This window comes from Apis cerana, linkage group LG1 (genome assembly GCF_029169275.1).
Source record: "Apis cerana isolate GH-2021 linkage group LG1, AcerK_1.0, whole genome shotgun sequence".
In the NCBI taxonomy this organism is placed as follows: domain Eukaryota; kingdom Metazoa; phylum Arthropoda; class Insecta; order Hymenoptera; family Apidae; genus Apis; species Apis cerana.
This window is the reverse complement of record NC_083852.1, coordinates 4,864,538-4,879,126: the sequence shown is the minus strand read 5'-3', so window position 1 is coordinate 4,879,126 and position 14,589 is coordinate 4,864,538. Positions and strand designations below refer to the sequence as shown.

At 23.5% G+C, this 14,589-nt stretch overlaps 3 protein-coding genes across 32 annotated transcripts in view; 1 reads left to right on the top strand and 2 right to left on the bottom strand.

Moving 5' to 3' along the window:
* Nucleotides 1-446: 446 nt before the first annotated feature.
* On the bottom strand, nucleotides 447-6,891 carry LOC107994988 (dipeptidase 1). Of its 6 annotated transcripts, none has more exons than XM_017052195.3 (11): nucleotides 6,649-6,891; nucleotides 3,881-4,043; nucleotides 2,924-3,086; nucleotides 1,965-2,248; nucleotides 1,663-1,720; nucleotides 1,412-1,588; nucleotides 1,237-1,327; nucleotides 1,043-1,118; nucleotides 844-985; nucleotides 657-775; nucleotides 447-587 (listed from the first exon to the last, which is right to left on the bottom strand). In XM_017052195.3, the coding sequence occupies exons 1-11, from the start codon at nucleotides 6,707-6,709 to the stop codon at nucleotides 545-547; spliced, it is 1,377 nt and encodes a 458-aa protein (XP_016907684.1). In that variant the 5' UTR covers nucleotides 6,710-6,891; the 3' UTR covers nucleotides 447-544. The 6 variants fall into 6 exon arrangements, with proteins under 6 accessions (XP_016907684.1, XP_016907686.1, XP_016907689.1 ...); XM_017052197.2 differs by lacking the exon at nucleotides 6,649-6,891 and adding an exon at nucleotides 5,816-5,956; XM_017052200.3 differs by lacking the exon at nucleotides 6,649-6,891 and adding an exon at nucleotides 5,783-5,926.
* Nucleotides 5,973-9,148, top strand: LOC107994989 (homologous-pairing protein 2 homolog). 3 transcript variants are annotated; one of them, XM_017052201.3, is made up of 4 exons: nucleotides 5,973-6,267; nucleotides 7,844-7,891; nucleotides 7,992-8,219; nucleotides 8,309-9,148. In XM_017052201.3, the coding sequence occupies exons 3-4, from the start codon at nucleotides 8,070-8,072 to the stop codon at nucleotides 8,759-8,761; spliced, it is 603 nt and encodes a 200-aa protein (XP_016907690.1). In that variant the 5' UTR covers nucleotides 5,973-6,267; nucleotides 7,844-7,891; nucleotides 7,992-8,069; the 3' UTR covers nucleotides 8,762-9,148. The 3 variants fall into 3 exon arrangements, with proteins under 3 accessions (XP_016907690.1, XP_061935036.1, XP_061935023.1); XM_062079052.1 differs by lacking the exon at nucleotides 5,973-6,267 and adding an exon at nucleotides 7,288-7,323; XM_062079039.1 differs by lacking the exons at nucleotides 5,973-6,267; nucleotides 7,844-7,891 and adding an exon at nucleotides 7,288-7,815 and having other exon boundaries at nucleotides 7,925-8,219.
* Nucleotides 9,149-10,498: 1,350 nt separating this feature from the next.
* Nucleotides 10,499-14,589, bottom strand: part of LOC107994824 (A disintegrin and metalloproteinase with thrombospondin motifs like) — a 65,081-nt gene continuing 60,990 nt past the window's right edge. For 11 of the 23 annotated variants that reach the window (XM_062078894.1, XM_062078882.1, XM_062078878.1 and 8 more), the window contains 7 exons: nucleotides 14,328-14,454; nucleotides 13,974-14,138; nucleotides 13,611-13,737; nucleotides 13,412-13,516; nucleotides 13,158-13,309; nucleotides 12,324-12,733; nucleotides 10,499-11,273 (listed from right to left, as the gene is read on the bottom strand). In XM_062078894.1, coding sequence (XP_061934878.1) covers nucleotides 11,137-11,273; nucleotides 12,324-12,733; nucleotides 13,158-13,309; nucleotides 13,412-13,516; nucleotides 13,611-13,737; nucleotides 13,974-14,138; nucleotides 14,328-14,454 — 1,223 coding nt within the window. In that variant the 3' untranslated portion in view covers nucleotides 10,499-11,136. Of the gene's footprint in view, nucleotides 11,274-11,470; nucleotides 12,734-13,157; nucleotides 13,310-13,411; nucleotides 13,517-13,610; nucleotides 13,738-13,973; nucleotides 14,139-14,327; nucleotides 14,455-14,589 lie in introns of those variants that run through there. The other 12 variants (XM_062078925.1, XM_062078924.1, XM_062078913.1 and 9 more) reach the window with 2 other exon arrangements.

The following is a 14,589-nucleotide window of genomic DNA, read 5'->3' as shown; positions in this document are numbered from 1 at the left end:
TAATATTGCAAATTTAAACAAAATACATAAAAAGTACTAAAATAATTTTTTAAGAAGAAATAATAAGGAGAATTTTTTTTCTTGTTAAATAATTTTATTCTGTATAAATATTAATGTACAATATATAAATATTTATTAATTGTAATACATATGTTATTATTTATTTGTAAAATTATATATGTAATTATAATATATTTATTTATCATTTTATTAATGTGAATATCATATTTATGTATATATGTATGATGTATTGTGCATCTACTTATCTGTAATATTTAATATTAATCATGTTAAACAAAATTTATTTCTATAATTCTATTCCTATAGTTAATTATATAAGTACCCATATATACATATTATGAACAGATTTTACTATTAACAAATATTTTCTTTTTATAGACAAAATTATAATAAATACATTTTGCATTTTTTTAAAAATTTCCAACTTTTTGGTATTTTATTGCTTATAATTTAATTGTATATTTACTCGCAAGATGCTATGTTTTTTGTTTTAAATAGATTTTTCTTATTGTTGCAATTTAATTCAAACTGTTTGATTTAAATTATTCGGTTTAAAATCACTCCATCTATAAGATTATATGTAAATAAATAAAATTATTTAAAAAATATATAATAATTTAAATTATTGCACTCACTCTTTTGAGGTGTAACATATATTTGATTGAAGATGATCCACTATTTGAGCTTGATAAATTTCTTTTGGCGCTAAAATATCTTGTCGTACATGTCCTGATTCTGCCATTTTGTCTCTTACCTTTTGAAATAGTTATATTTTCATATATTTTAATATTAAAAATTATTTCAGCTAAATATTTAACATACTTTTTCCGCTGCTTTTAATACACGGATTAAATTCTTTCCAGCTAATTTCTCCATTTCATCTTTGGTCCAATTTGGACCACTATCGTAGATGCGATCAAATAATTCTGAATATTTAGAAACGTCTTCCAAACCTTCTGGCATTCTAAAATACAAATTTATCTTATATTTATTAAATTTGACAATTCGTAGTGAGACTTACGTATTTACTCCATCGTAGTCTGCACCAATACCAATATGATTCGGTCCGATAAGATTGCGAATATAATTGATATGGTCTAAAAGAAAAAAATGGACGATTATTTACGATAAAAATTCTATATACTTTTCTTAAGTATCTTTTCTTAATTTTCTTATCTTAAATAAAAAAATATAAAACTTTCGATAATGTTATACCTATAACATCTCGCATAGTTGCCTTTCTCGAGGTATTACAATTTACAAATTCCGAGTAAAAGTTTACCATTACGATACCATTATTTCTTTTCTAAAAATTGTATATATATTTAATATTTAAAATTATATGTTTTATTTATGGAATATTCAGAAAACATTGAAAAAATTTACTTACAACTGTGTGCAGAACATCATCAGGAACATTACGATTATTGCGACAAAGGGTAAAGACGGATGAATGAGAAAAAATAATAGGTGCTTTCGATATTGCAAGCACTTCTCTCATAACATTGTGAGATACATGTGATAAATCGACTAACATTCCTAATCGGTTCATTTCATAGACCACAGCCTATTATTAAAATATGAAATTTGTAAACTTTTATGAATATAAGTACAGCAACAACTTAAAAAAATTTAATGTACTCTTCCGAAATCTGTAAGATTGTTGATACCACCAGTTGTCACTGTTGATGCGTCGGCCCTTCAGTAAAAGAAAATATTTAGTAATGTTTACATTTTTACCTTTCTTTTATAAATATTCCTTATTTATTATTATAAACAATAAAACAATTATTTCTTTATTATTTTCTATTCCATTAATATAATATAAATTTTTATTTTTTTCATAAAAAATTTCATTTTTATAAATTATTTTATAACATTTTAAGAGATCTAACTATTAAAATATTAAAACATTTCATTATATGAATAAAAATTTACCATACCACGGAGTGTTACACATATGCGTTAGTGTCATATATCGCACACCAAGATCGTAATAGAGTCGGAGCACTGCTAAACTGGAATCAATGGAATGGCCACCTTCAACGCCGATCATAGAGGCAATTTTTTTGTTATTCCACGCATCTGTGATATCTTCAGCTTTCGTTACGAATTGCAAATCATTCGGATATTTACGAATTAATCTTTTAATAACATCGATTTGTCTCAAAGTTAATGAAACTGCATCTTTATATTGCGAGGAGCAATCAACATATGCGGCCCAGAACTGAAATTTAAGTTCATTATTAATCAAATTAAAAAAAATATGTTAAATTTTAATGCAAAATATGCTACAGTAAATTTCTATTTTTTTTTTAAGTTTACAGTTAAATTAATTTTTTACATCTTTATAACATTAGAGTATGTTTTTATTAAAAGACATGACTCGACATAATAATCTTTTCTAATCATTGAATCATAGATATTGAGCAATGAATCATATTTCTATGAAAGTATGTGATATAATTGTAAAGAATGTCAAATCTTAAATGTTTTAAATTCGTAATTCAAACATATATTCTATTAATAAAATAACTAATTTTTAAATATTATTAAAATATTTGCTGTTATATATCACATCAATTTCAAAATTTTTTGTAAAAACGCAATAATTAATGATAATAATATTAATAAATTACGATAATAAAAAGATTCAATAAATTTTAAATTTCTAAGAAAATTAGCAAAATGGATAAATAATTGTATAAATAAAAAATAGCGTAAAATATGAAAGTCATATCACATTAATGTTTACTGCAATAATAAAACATTCTTCGGTATCAAATCTAAAATAATAACAACCTTTAATAAAAATAATCAATTAATTTATTTTATAACATATATGAAAGAATAGAAATTCTAATGATAACCTATCTTTTTCATTTGTTGCTTTCTCACTCACTTGTGCACCCACTTTTCCTTTTTTTAGCCGGGGCAAATCTGTGGTGCACGAAACACATACATGTTTACCCCATAATTTGTCGTCGGATAAATTCTTGGTAAAATCGAATTGATCTAAGTTGTTGCCTAACAATCTATATAAATTGTAAGGTAAATCGTTGTGACTGAAATGAAAAAAATAAAAATTACTATCTATTTTATATTCATCATTTTATGTTATTCAATCGAAATCTATAAAAAAATATATAAAAAAAGAAAAAAAAAAAGAGAAAATATGAAATATGAAAAATAAATAATTTCAAAATATATAAATTTCTAGATCAACGAAGAAATTGATTATCATTTTTAATTAAGTTATTTATGAACATTCAAAATTTGCAATATTTATTTTTTTTACATTAATTGCATACTTTACGATTAATTTATGTAAATTATGATTAACAAATATTTTTGTATTAACAAATACATGATTTTATGCATGAATTTCTATCTTATTCTATTGAGATCCCGTTATTTTTTTTATTATTTTCAACGAAGAAAAATTCTTGTAACAAAATTTTTGTCATTTTTGTCAGTCTGTAAATATTAAATTGAATAATTAGAAAAATATTTTGAAATTTTGATATAATTTATATATAATTTTTATTAATTAATTTTTTATGGTTAATATCAGAATAAATATATTTCGAATTAAAAGAAAAATAATATAATAAAATAATAATAACAACGTAAATTTTATTAAAATGATAAAATAAATTTAAAAACAAAAAGTTATTCTATATTTAAATAATTATTTAAAATCTTACTTATATTTTACTTCATTTTTTTGAAGGCGAATAATTTACATTAAATAAATATTCATAATTTTTATAGTATTTATATTTATTATATTTTTTATTACTATATATATTCTTTTTTAATGTTTTTTAATGATGTAATAATAACAAAGATTACTCACCCATCAATAAGTGGTACATTATTAAGAGCATCGCTTCCATTATAGTCATCAATGATCAATGCTAAACTTAGACCAACTATAAGTATTATAACGAATAATCCACATATTCCGAAACTCACGTATTTCATCTTTCCAGTACACAAAAATTCTTTAGTGAACCACTCTGAAAAAACATTCAGTAATAATTATTCCACTAATATTATATATTATATGTTAAAAATCGAATGATAATTTTTTGTTTGAACATAATGCAATTTGTTTAATTAATTTTGAGTGAGAATTCTGCCAGACGTACATTTTATATTTTATATATATTTAAAAAACTGATGCAACATTTATATATATATATATATTCGAAATATACAATAAATGTTTTCAAAAATTAACAATGTTGCATCAGTTGCATTTTAAATGGATTACAGATGTTATGAATCATGGAAATTATGTTATTTGATATATACTAAATGAAATTAAAGATTTGATTTTAAAAAGTTCAATTTCATTGTTATTTGATTATAAAACTTTATATACATAATTTTATACAAATAATTACAAAATATGATTATAAAAATAATTATTAAATACGATTATAAAAACAATTACAAAAATATATATGCATAATATTTAATTATAAATATTATTAATTAGAAAAATTGTAGAAAGGATTGTATTAGAGAAAGAGAAAAAGAAAAACCATAATTCCCGATTGAATATATTTGGTAATTTAGATTAGTTTTACAGAATATCAAATAATATAATGAATTTATAAAAAAAATAACACTATATATTTTTTTTACTATAACAAAAAATATAAGTTAAAACGTTAAATATAATAATTTGTATTGCTGTAAAAGACGAATTAAATTAAAAAGTAAAATAGTATATACACAATTATATATAAATACGATGTCAATTCTTCCATGATTACAAATCTCATACAAAATAAAAAAATTATATATTATGGTTTTCGGTTTATATTTGAAAATAATTCTATAAATTTCACTTCAATTTTCACTTTATTCGATGTACATTCATATTTCAAAAAAAAAAAAGTTTATTTCAAGGTTAGAAACCATAATGTTAATTGAAAATGTTCGTTGCATATAAGTAACATTTAGTAACACTTAAAATTTTATTAAATTACGTACAAATTATTATTTTCTAAATTAACGAAACTATTTTTATTACACTCTCAAGAGATCTCGTAAGCAACTGACTCGCCCTTTTATCTCTGGTCTCTAATATCCAATCACACATACTTATACAAACATAGATCATTTAAAATCTCATAATTTTTTTATTTAATTATTATAATTCTATAAATTTTTTATTTTTTGAAATTAATATTAAAATAATATTTATCAAATTTAAAAATAATAATAGATTCATATAACATCAATAAAAATTAAATAAATTTATAAAATTTATAAAAATAATATAAAGCATACCGAAGTTTATTCTATAAGACATTATAAAACTTTAGATAGTTAATTTTAAATATCAGGAAAATAGAAAAAGTTGTTATACAGATGAAGTTTTTTTTTCAAATTATAAATAATTTAATTTTATATTGACATCTGTGACATGTAATTATTCATTTCACCTAATGATAAAAAACAATTAACAATATATCTCAATTAATTAATCAAATTTTTAAAAAAGTAAAAAAATATTTCATTATTTCAATATATGCGATAATATATTGAAATTTTAATATCATGTAAATATAAAGATATTTAAATATATCATTATAAAAATTGTACTATTGTAATACATGTAATTGTTATTATTTTTGTGAATAATAGCAATTATGATCATATTTCGATTCATTAGAATTATACAAAGAATTGTATAGAGAAAAAGGATTTTGTTTTTAATAAACTTTTCTTTGGTTTCACTCACTCACTAATTATGTTTATCTTTGATTTCACTCACTCATATTTATTATTGATTTTAATTATTTTCTGATTAATAAATATGCATTATATATATGTACATATACACTTTTCGTGACAAATATGGTATTACTGCGTAATCGAAGTATACATATGTATCGAGTTTCAACTCTCTCCTATCTTCGGTTCAGTAGTCTTACAAAAAGAGTGATGAATATTAAGAATGAGTAAGATAGAAAGAAATGTCTGTCAACAGATTATTAAGTTATACAATTAATATAGAACTGATATATAGAATTAATTTAAATACATCGCATTTGTTATCATATTGATGAATTGATTATTTTATATAATAGAAAGTTATAAAAATCTTTTTTCTATAATGTACCTTTACAGTGTAATTAATAGTATCAATTTAATTATATCTGAGTTAATACAATATAAATGTTTTGAAAATATTTCATTGCAGAATTTTGTTTGAGCAATATTAAGGTATGTTACTAATCATTTCTTATCATTTGATCAACAAGAATTAAATTGATGATCAGCTGATTGTCTATACAGAATTGTTTTTAATATAAAATTAAATTGAAACTGGAAAAAATAAACTTTTTTTGATATTTTCTTTACATTAATTTTTTATCATATTAAAAACTTTTTTATTGATTAGTGTATAGAATTGATTTTTTTATATCTGACAATTTTATTAATAATAATATAAATAAATAATATATTATAAATAAAATTATTGACTATTAAATTTTGAGAATGAACTATATTTTCGCACTTAAATGATTGTATATCGCAACTATAATAATTTAAGATATATGATATGTCAAATGATATAATGCATATAACTAATAACTGATTCACCCGTCTTAATGGTAGGACATTTATTGATGACACTATTCGCACTATTCCGAAGAAAATTCATTTTGTTTGTTGTTATTTTTAATAAGCAATTTCTATTCACATCGATATTCTTTGATATAAGTATACACAATAAATTCTGGTAACTCTTCCGTATACTAATTTATATTTTGAAATTTACTTTCCATACAGTAATGTCTTAGAAAACGTAACTTGAAATGTATCGCATATGTAATTTCGCTATCCCCACTAGATTTTAAAATCATCTTAAGCAAATGAACCTTTGAAACCGTCAGGACACAATCTGATAAGATAAGAATCGATGAATTATTATTTTAACAAAAAAATTTAATTTTTTGTTCTATTATAATATTAATGTTGTTAATGAATTCAGGAATTAATCATTCTGATTAAAATGAGTCCAAATATGATGAAATGATTATTTTTAATTAAGGATAATTAATAACATTTATTAGTTAATAATATAATATCTTAGAAAATGAAGATCATATAATATAATAATAAAAATGAAGATAATATAATATCTTAGAAATTGCGATGTTTTATTTGCTTCTATTATCTCTCTTTCTTAACATAGATGCATATTCATATGTTAAGTTTCGTAATATGAATAATTAGAAGATAAATGTATACGGTTTTATAAATGCATATATAAAAGTATGAAAAATAATAAATATTACATTGATTAAAATAAAAAAAATATAATAATATATAAGTGTATATTTAAATAAATAACATTTGATTTTAATATTATTTATAATAATATCTAATAAAAAGTATAAAAATTTCGATTTTTCATAAAAAAAATTTGAAAGTGATTTTTTTAATTTTTATAAATATTATTATTATTATTATTATTTTATTATTATCATTTATTTTCCTGGTATTTTTGTTATGTAATATTCTTTTATGTAATATTTTATTAAATTTTTTGTTTTCAAGGTTTAATTACATTTAAGATCACGTGATCTATGAAGTTAGTAAAAACACTTGTTGCATGTTGATTATAATAAAATTATACATAATATTAATAAAATAAAAAATATGTAATAAAAATATTAATAAAATAATTAATTTATAATATATATAATATATTCTTTTATATTTTGTTGTAAAAATTAATTTTGTGATTCTAATAAAATTTTCAAGGTATTAACCTAAATGTTTTTTATTATAGATTAGTATTTTCAATCAATGTTACAAATAATGGTATATGATAATATTTGTAAGTATTTATAACACGAAGAATTAATTTCAGCAATAAAAATAACATATTGAATAAATATAATCATTATTATACTTAATGAAATTAATTTTTTAATTAGAAAATAAAATAACCTAGAAAAATATTTTAAATACAGTATATAAAAAATAAAAAAAAATATAAAAAATTAATAATAACAATGGCAGAGACTGTATATAAATATATGAAAATACAAAATAGACCATATAGTATTAATGATTTAGTTTCAAATCTCCATAATGAATATGGTAAAGTAGCTGTACAAAAAGCTGTAGATAAATTGGTAGCTGAAGGAAAAATATTTGAAAAAGTAGAATATTTTTTTTTTGTATAATATAAAATATAATAATATAAAAATAGATTGATTATATTTTACATAAAAATTAATTTTTGCATTAGGTATATGGAAAACAAAAACTTTATTGTCCAACTCAAGATTCATCTCTTGATGTAGAAGAATTAATGAGAATAGACAAAGAATTACAAGCACATGCTAATGAAGTTGAAAGTAAGCATCAAGAATTAGAAAAAGAAATTAAAGTACAAGAGGCTTTATTGTCATCTATGAAGTCTTCTATCACAATTGAAGAAGCAAAAAAACAAAAAGTTTTAACTCAACAGAGAATTATAGAATTGGAAAATAAATTGGATGCATTAATGGAGGCAAATGGAACTGAGGATTTAACTGAATCTAAAAGAAAAGCAGAAAAAGCATTAAATGATTATTCACGTGAATATGTAAAACGGAAACGTTTATGTACTGAAATTTTAGATTGTATATTAGATAATTATCCTGGTAGTAAAAATGAGTTATACGAAGAAATAGGAATAGAACCAAAAGTTGTTCAATGATATTAATACATATTTTATTATATTTATTATATTAGTATATATAAATTATTTTTAACGTTATTAATATTATTTTTCTGATATAAATCTTAAGTTATGTTTGTATTATGTATATATCCACTTATATTTTACACTTATATTTTTCATTAAGTAACAATAACGTTATAAATCATTTCATCATAAATATATAATTCATATATTTTTTATTTTAAGATATGTTTTCATACTGCACTTTATATAAAACTTTGTTCATACATACTCATTTATTAACAAATTTGTATTAAATAAAATTATTTATATCATTTATTTGTACATACAAAATTAATATTATTTATATTATATTTAAATAAATTATTATTGTTATTAAATAAAATAATTTTGATAAATAAATCATTGTCTAAATATTTCTTAATTAGTTTTTTTATTTCTATTTTTTTATAATATAGAAAAAAAATTTTTTCATTTTTTGTTTCTAATTTTTCAATACACATTATACATACATTTTTTATCAAAACAATTATTATATAAAAAAAAATAAAATATTATAATTTTCATTTTAAAAAAATTTATATTATTATATATATGTAATTCTATTTGAATACAAAATTTAATTAATAATTTAAAATTAAAAATGTATTTACATAGAATGAATAATATATATTATTTGTGTACAATAGAAATATTACAAAATTGATTTATGAACAAGTATTGTTAAGAGAGAGTAAAATTGGTTATTAAGAGATAATAGATCAATCCAAGACTGTTATGAGATACTAGAATAGGTTGTTAAGAGATAATAGATCAATCCAGGATTGTTAAGAGGTAAAATACAGATGAGGTACAGAATAGACCTAACATTCAATGCATTTTTTTTAGTATTCTCTCTAGGAGTTACTAAATAAACATATAATACTAAACGCCTTTTTAATTTTAGAATTTCATCATTCGATTCAGATTAAAATTGCAACATTAGTAATGATTGAAATTGAAATTTAATTTCCATGTAAAATTATAAATAAAAAATAAAACAAATATTCTATCATATATTGTAGATGTATTGTAGATGTATATGAAGAGTTATTATATATTGTAGTTTTTAAAGAGAAGTGACGAAAATGTGTTCAATTCATTCCGAATTCATTTGTAATCACGCGCCAAAAATAAATATAGATAAGGAAACAGTAGAAGAAGATAGAAATAAAGTAAAAATTCAGAAATCAACGCCATCTTCAGAATGCAAGAAATGAAACTCAAAAACAAAAAAAACTATCAGCGCCATCTCTTGAGATATTTCTTCAAAAGCAAAATAAAGTATCCAAAAGATGGCACTAATAATTAATTCTTATTCTACTTTATCTTGTTTCTAAAAATATATATTTGGCACTCAAAAGATGGCATTAATAGTCAATTCTTATCTTATTTTTATCCTTCTCTTATAATTTGTTCTTTTTATCTATATTTATATTTCATGTCGGCACTCTAGAGATGGCGTTAATTTCAACATTTTTACTATCTTTGTTCTTTTATTATTTGCTTTCCTTGTTTATACTTGTTTTTTAAAATTTATGAATTCGAGAAAATGGTTCCGATATTTGATTAATGATTAAAAGCCAGTTTAAATAAAAAAAAAATACTTGAGAATTCCATATAACTTTAATAATAAAATGTTTTTTTTTAACAAATTTATGAATCGTCGATGTTTATTAAAAAAAAAAAAAATCAAGAAAAAGAGATACTCAATTTCATTGTATAATCATTTATTTTTTGCGCTATAATTCTCATGTTTTTAGAGGAAGCTCGTTTTCTCACGTGCACTTGCGCGTCTGTACTAACACGCATACGCATATGCGCGCGCACATTCTATCATAACACAAAAATCTCCCGCGCGATTCACGTGCATCGAATAAATATGCAATCGAATCTACCGAACATATCGATCGAACATTTGTTCATACTCGACACATTTATATTTTCACACCCATTGTCTGTACAAAGCTCCTGCGGTACTATCGTAAAAAAAAAGAAAGAAAAAGAAAGAAAGAAAGAGAAGAAAGAAGAAAGAATGAAGTTATATTCTGGGTAACACAGTGAGATTATGTAACTACTTAATAAACTGCACATTCATTCTTTGTGCGGTTGCGACCGCGAGAACTTTGAGAACTTTGTGAGATGTCTATCTTTCAAAATCATTGCGACCCAATGACATCGTAGATCACATGATTCGCCTAAATCCCGATCTCTCGATGAATATAGTCTGCTCGATGAGCTGTACGCATGCTGAATGCGCGTTGAGTGTTCGATGTCGGATTTATGGTAGTCTGTGGATGCGTAGCCACGTGACTCTTGAACGAACCGGAAAAATTGTTTTCAACTATTCATCAAGCGGCGCAGATCGTCCTTAGGGATGCACAGCAGCGACTTTTCACAGATTGCAAATGGCACAGCCATGTTCTCAGCCTGTCAATCAGCTCCGCGCAATCTGATCCTATGTCCATGCACTCATCGCCTTCTACTTCTGGAAAAAATAGAAAAATTTTTGAAAGAGTGATGAATTTTCACTATTTATATTATTTAGGCATATTTTTACTAAAAATATACAAGAAAAAGAAGTTTTTGAGTTTAAAATATAAATGATAAATGTAAAATTAAAATGTAAATGGTTTTAAGAAGTTAAGAGTAATACTCATTTTTATTTAAGAATTTAAAAATGAGTTTTTATAGGATAATCATTTATATACATCGTTAGTAAAATAAGATACAAAGTATTAAGTTACAAAGATACAAAGTAAAAAGTTTAAAATATTTTTTTACAAAGTTCTAAAAACATAATTAATATTTTTGTTTAATTCATGATATATACAAGTAAAAAAAAAGGATAAAAATGTAAAATAAATTTAAAGAAAATAGAATAAAAATTATAAAATAAAGCAGGAATAGTTGTTCACATATTATACATATACATATACATATAATATCCATTCAGAAACAAACACCAATTATTCCAGTAAATAGGAAATATCATTGCAAATTTAAAATATTTAAAACCACGATTGTCACAAGTTATCCAATGAAACAGCTATAATACATAGATATATTGGAGAAAGAAAACGAATCTTAATAAAGTGTAGAGAAACAAAAAATATTCACTGTCTCACAAGTGAATTGATTAACCAATCAGACTTGGATAAAGATTTTGATGATGAGAAATGCGACATGTCAGTTTGTCATCATTTTAATTATTTTGTAGCGTTTTAATGGCTACATTGTTCATTATGATACAAAGAAAATTATTGAACAAATGTAAAAGTAGCAGGAAAAATAGATGAACAATACACACATCTATCAAAAAAAATATTTTGTCTCACTGTAGAATCAAGAAAAAAAGAAAAAAGAAAAAAAAAGTAAAAGAAAAAATGAAGCAAAGAAAGTAAAATAAAGAAAGAATAATAGACAAGAATAAGTCTTGTTATCCAGACGATAACGTTTAGTAATAATAAAAGAATTAAAGAAAAGATTCTTATAATCCGAGAAGAAAGCGAGTATCGTCTTTTGATATTTATCTTACCGCGAGCATCGCTCTGAAGACCGTTCTGATCCTTTTTGCTTGATGTTGCGAATGACACCGTTGTGCCCTTATGTTTGAACGGGCTAATTTTTGGATAATTCAGGTCATTCGTGACCTTTGATATTGGATTAACTGTATAGTATGAGTGATTCATGTACTTCCTGGTAGTGGTACCACCACCATATCCGTTTTTACTATAACTAGCATCGTTACTATTATTTACTTTAGTCTTGTATTTATTAGCGTATAAATAACTTGCTGTGGTGTAGGTGTATTTGGTCACCGGGGTTGTCGCGAACGACGTGACGCGTTTGTAAGAATTGCTTGTCGACGAGAAGAGATTCGACGACGGCGAGGAGTATTTGAATTTCGATTGTGGCGTGCTGTGTGTCGTCAATTCCCACGGATACCTGTGTGACATAGCATTATGGAATTATCCATGGAACAACGAAAGAGATGACCTGTTCGGATTATATACTCTTGAACGTTCAAATAATATTTATTATTTGATTACATGTTTACCGAACAGGTGGAGATTGAACGTTGTTTATCGAAAGTCAAGCTTTACAATCTTTGCAATGCAAATATGCATTACTATAACGATAAGTATTTCGTCAACAATTTGAAGATACATGACAATTACTTGAAGTGCCTGTTACGGAACAAATAATGTTTATAGGTTATGATAAATATTTTTAATGAAGAGTGAAGATATAATACATAAATCTTGATGATCTTAATTCAATGACAATTATATATGTAAATATCAACTGGATAATGGATATGAAGTAATATTTGTATATATTAATAGGATGTAAAATTTTAGGATATTACCTATACTCTGTATTGTTGTATTGAGCATAGAGAGGTCGATTATGGGCTGTAGGATTGAAAGTGCCGTCTCGGCGCACATATGTTGGAATGTTTTGCGTATAATCTGGTATAATGTTTTCATGCTCGGCCACGCACTTCCCGTTCAGACAATACTGAAATTGTTTAACTTTATCATTAAAATTATAATTAATAACCTTTAACTATTTTTAACTGTTTTTAGATTCAATTTTAATTATTTCAAGTATCGTTTCTACCTGACCGTCTCCACAAGGGGAACCTTCAGCCGCTGGACGATAAGCCACACAATATCCTGAACCAGCGTCAAAACAGAAGAGTTGAGCGCAAACTCTGTCATCTTTCTAAAATGTTCAATAAACATCTCGTTAATACACTATTATTGAATATCAAAAATAATAATAAAATGATAGATTGGTATTGTGATACAAAACTAACAAAACATGCACTCGTTCCTCGATCTTTTCGACATTGTGCATCCAAGGAAAGAAGTTTCCCAGGTAAAACTCTAGGAAGAGCTTCGTCTTCGTGAGGTGCGTTGTATAAACAGGTGGCTGTATCACCACTGAAATGTTGAAATTATTTCATTTCATAATTATATTTCAGATTTTCTTTATATATAAAAATATATTAACAAAATATAAAAATTATTGTATAGTATTATTGTAACTTATACATTATTATTGAAGATATTTATTTTTTTTTGTTTATAAATTTAATATATAACTTAATAGTTTTCAGGAAAATTCGTGAAATAATATCCACGAAAAAGATTCATAAATTATAATGAATGAACCATACTTTAAGAAATGATGAAATGACGACACACTACAATGGGACCATTTAAAACCTTTCTCAGTATGTCTGAGATCACTCATAATGTAGCCATCCTCCCAGCGACATTTCTCGGCTCCTGGTCCTCCAAGATAACTAGGCGGTGGTGAGCCATCGTGAACTGCACCCAGTCTTGGAAAAATTAATAATTTTCATCTTTATTTAATTTTAAATTTGAATAATTTTGAATAAAAAATTTTTTTAAATAATGGCAATTTTTATAAAAAAAATAATTGATTTTAAAAAATTAAAACAATTTTATAATAAGATTTTCATAAATTTCGATAAAAATGTCAAAAGTATCAATAACAATAGACTTACAAATGGCCGACTTCGTGGGCTGCGACAATAATTCCACTAAATCCGCCAGTGTCTTCGATGATAGCAACCGAATTCACTTTTTCGAGACGTTTATTTACGACACAAGCTCCACCCACGTACGCAAATCCTGAATAAAAACACACGATCAATTTGAATGTTTTTCAACTTTGTGAATAGTATGTAAAAATATTAATTCGTTACTAAATTGTTATTTAAACTAATAGCTGCACATTTAGCGAATTCAATTAATGCTAGAGCAACG

Excerpts from the sequence above, each read along its gene's own strand:
- LOC107994989 (XM_017052201.3), top strand. The coding sequence starts at position 8,070 with ATGGCAGAGACTGTATATAAATATATGAAAATACAAAATAGACCATAT. Across the intron at positions 8,220-8,308 it reads AAGGAAAAATATTTGAAAAA|GTATATGGAAAACAAAAACT; the intron begins GTAGAATATTTT and ends TTTTTGCATTAG.
- LOC107994988 (XM_017052195.3), bottom strand. The coding sequence starts at position 6,709 with ATGAATTTTCTTCGGAATAGTGCGAATAGTGTCATCAATAAATGTCCT. Across the intron at positions 1,119-1,236 it reads AACTATGCGAGATGTTATAG|ACCATATCAATTATATTCGC; the intron begins GTATAACATTAT and ends TTTTTCTTTTAG. Across the intron at positions 986-1,042 it reads GACTACGATGGAGTAAATAC|AATGCCAGAAGGTTTGGAAG; the intron begins GTAAGTCTCACT and ends TTTGTATTTTAG.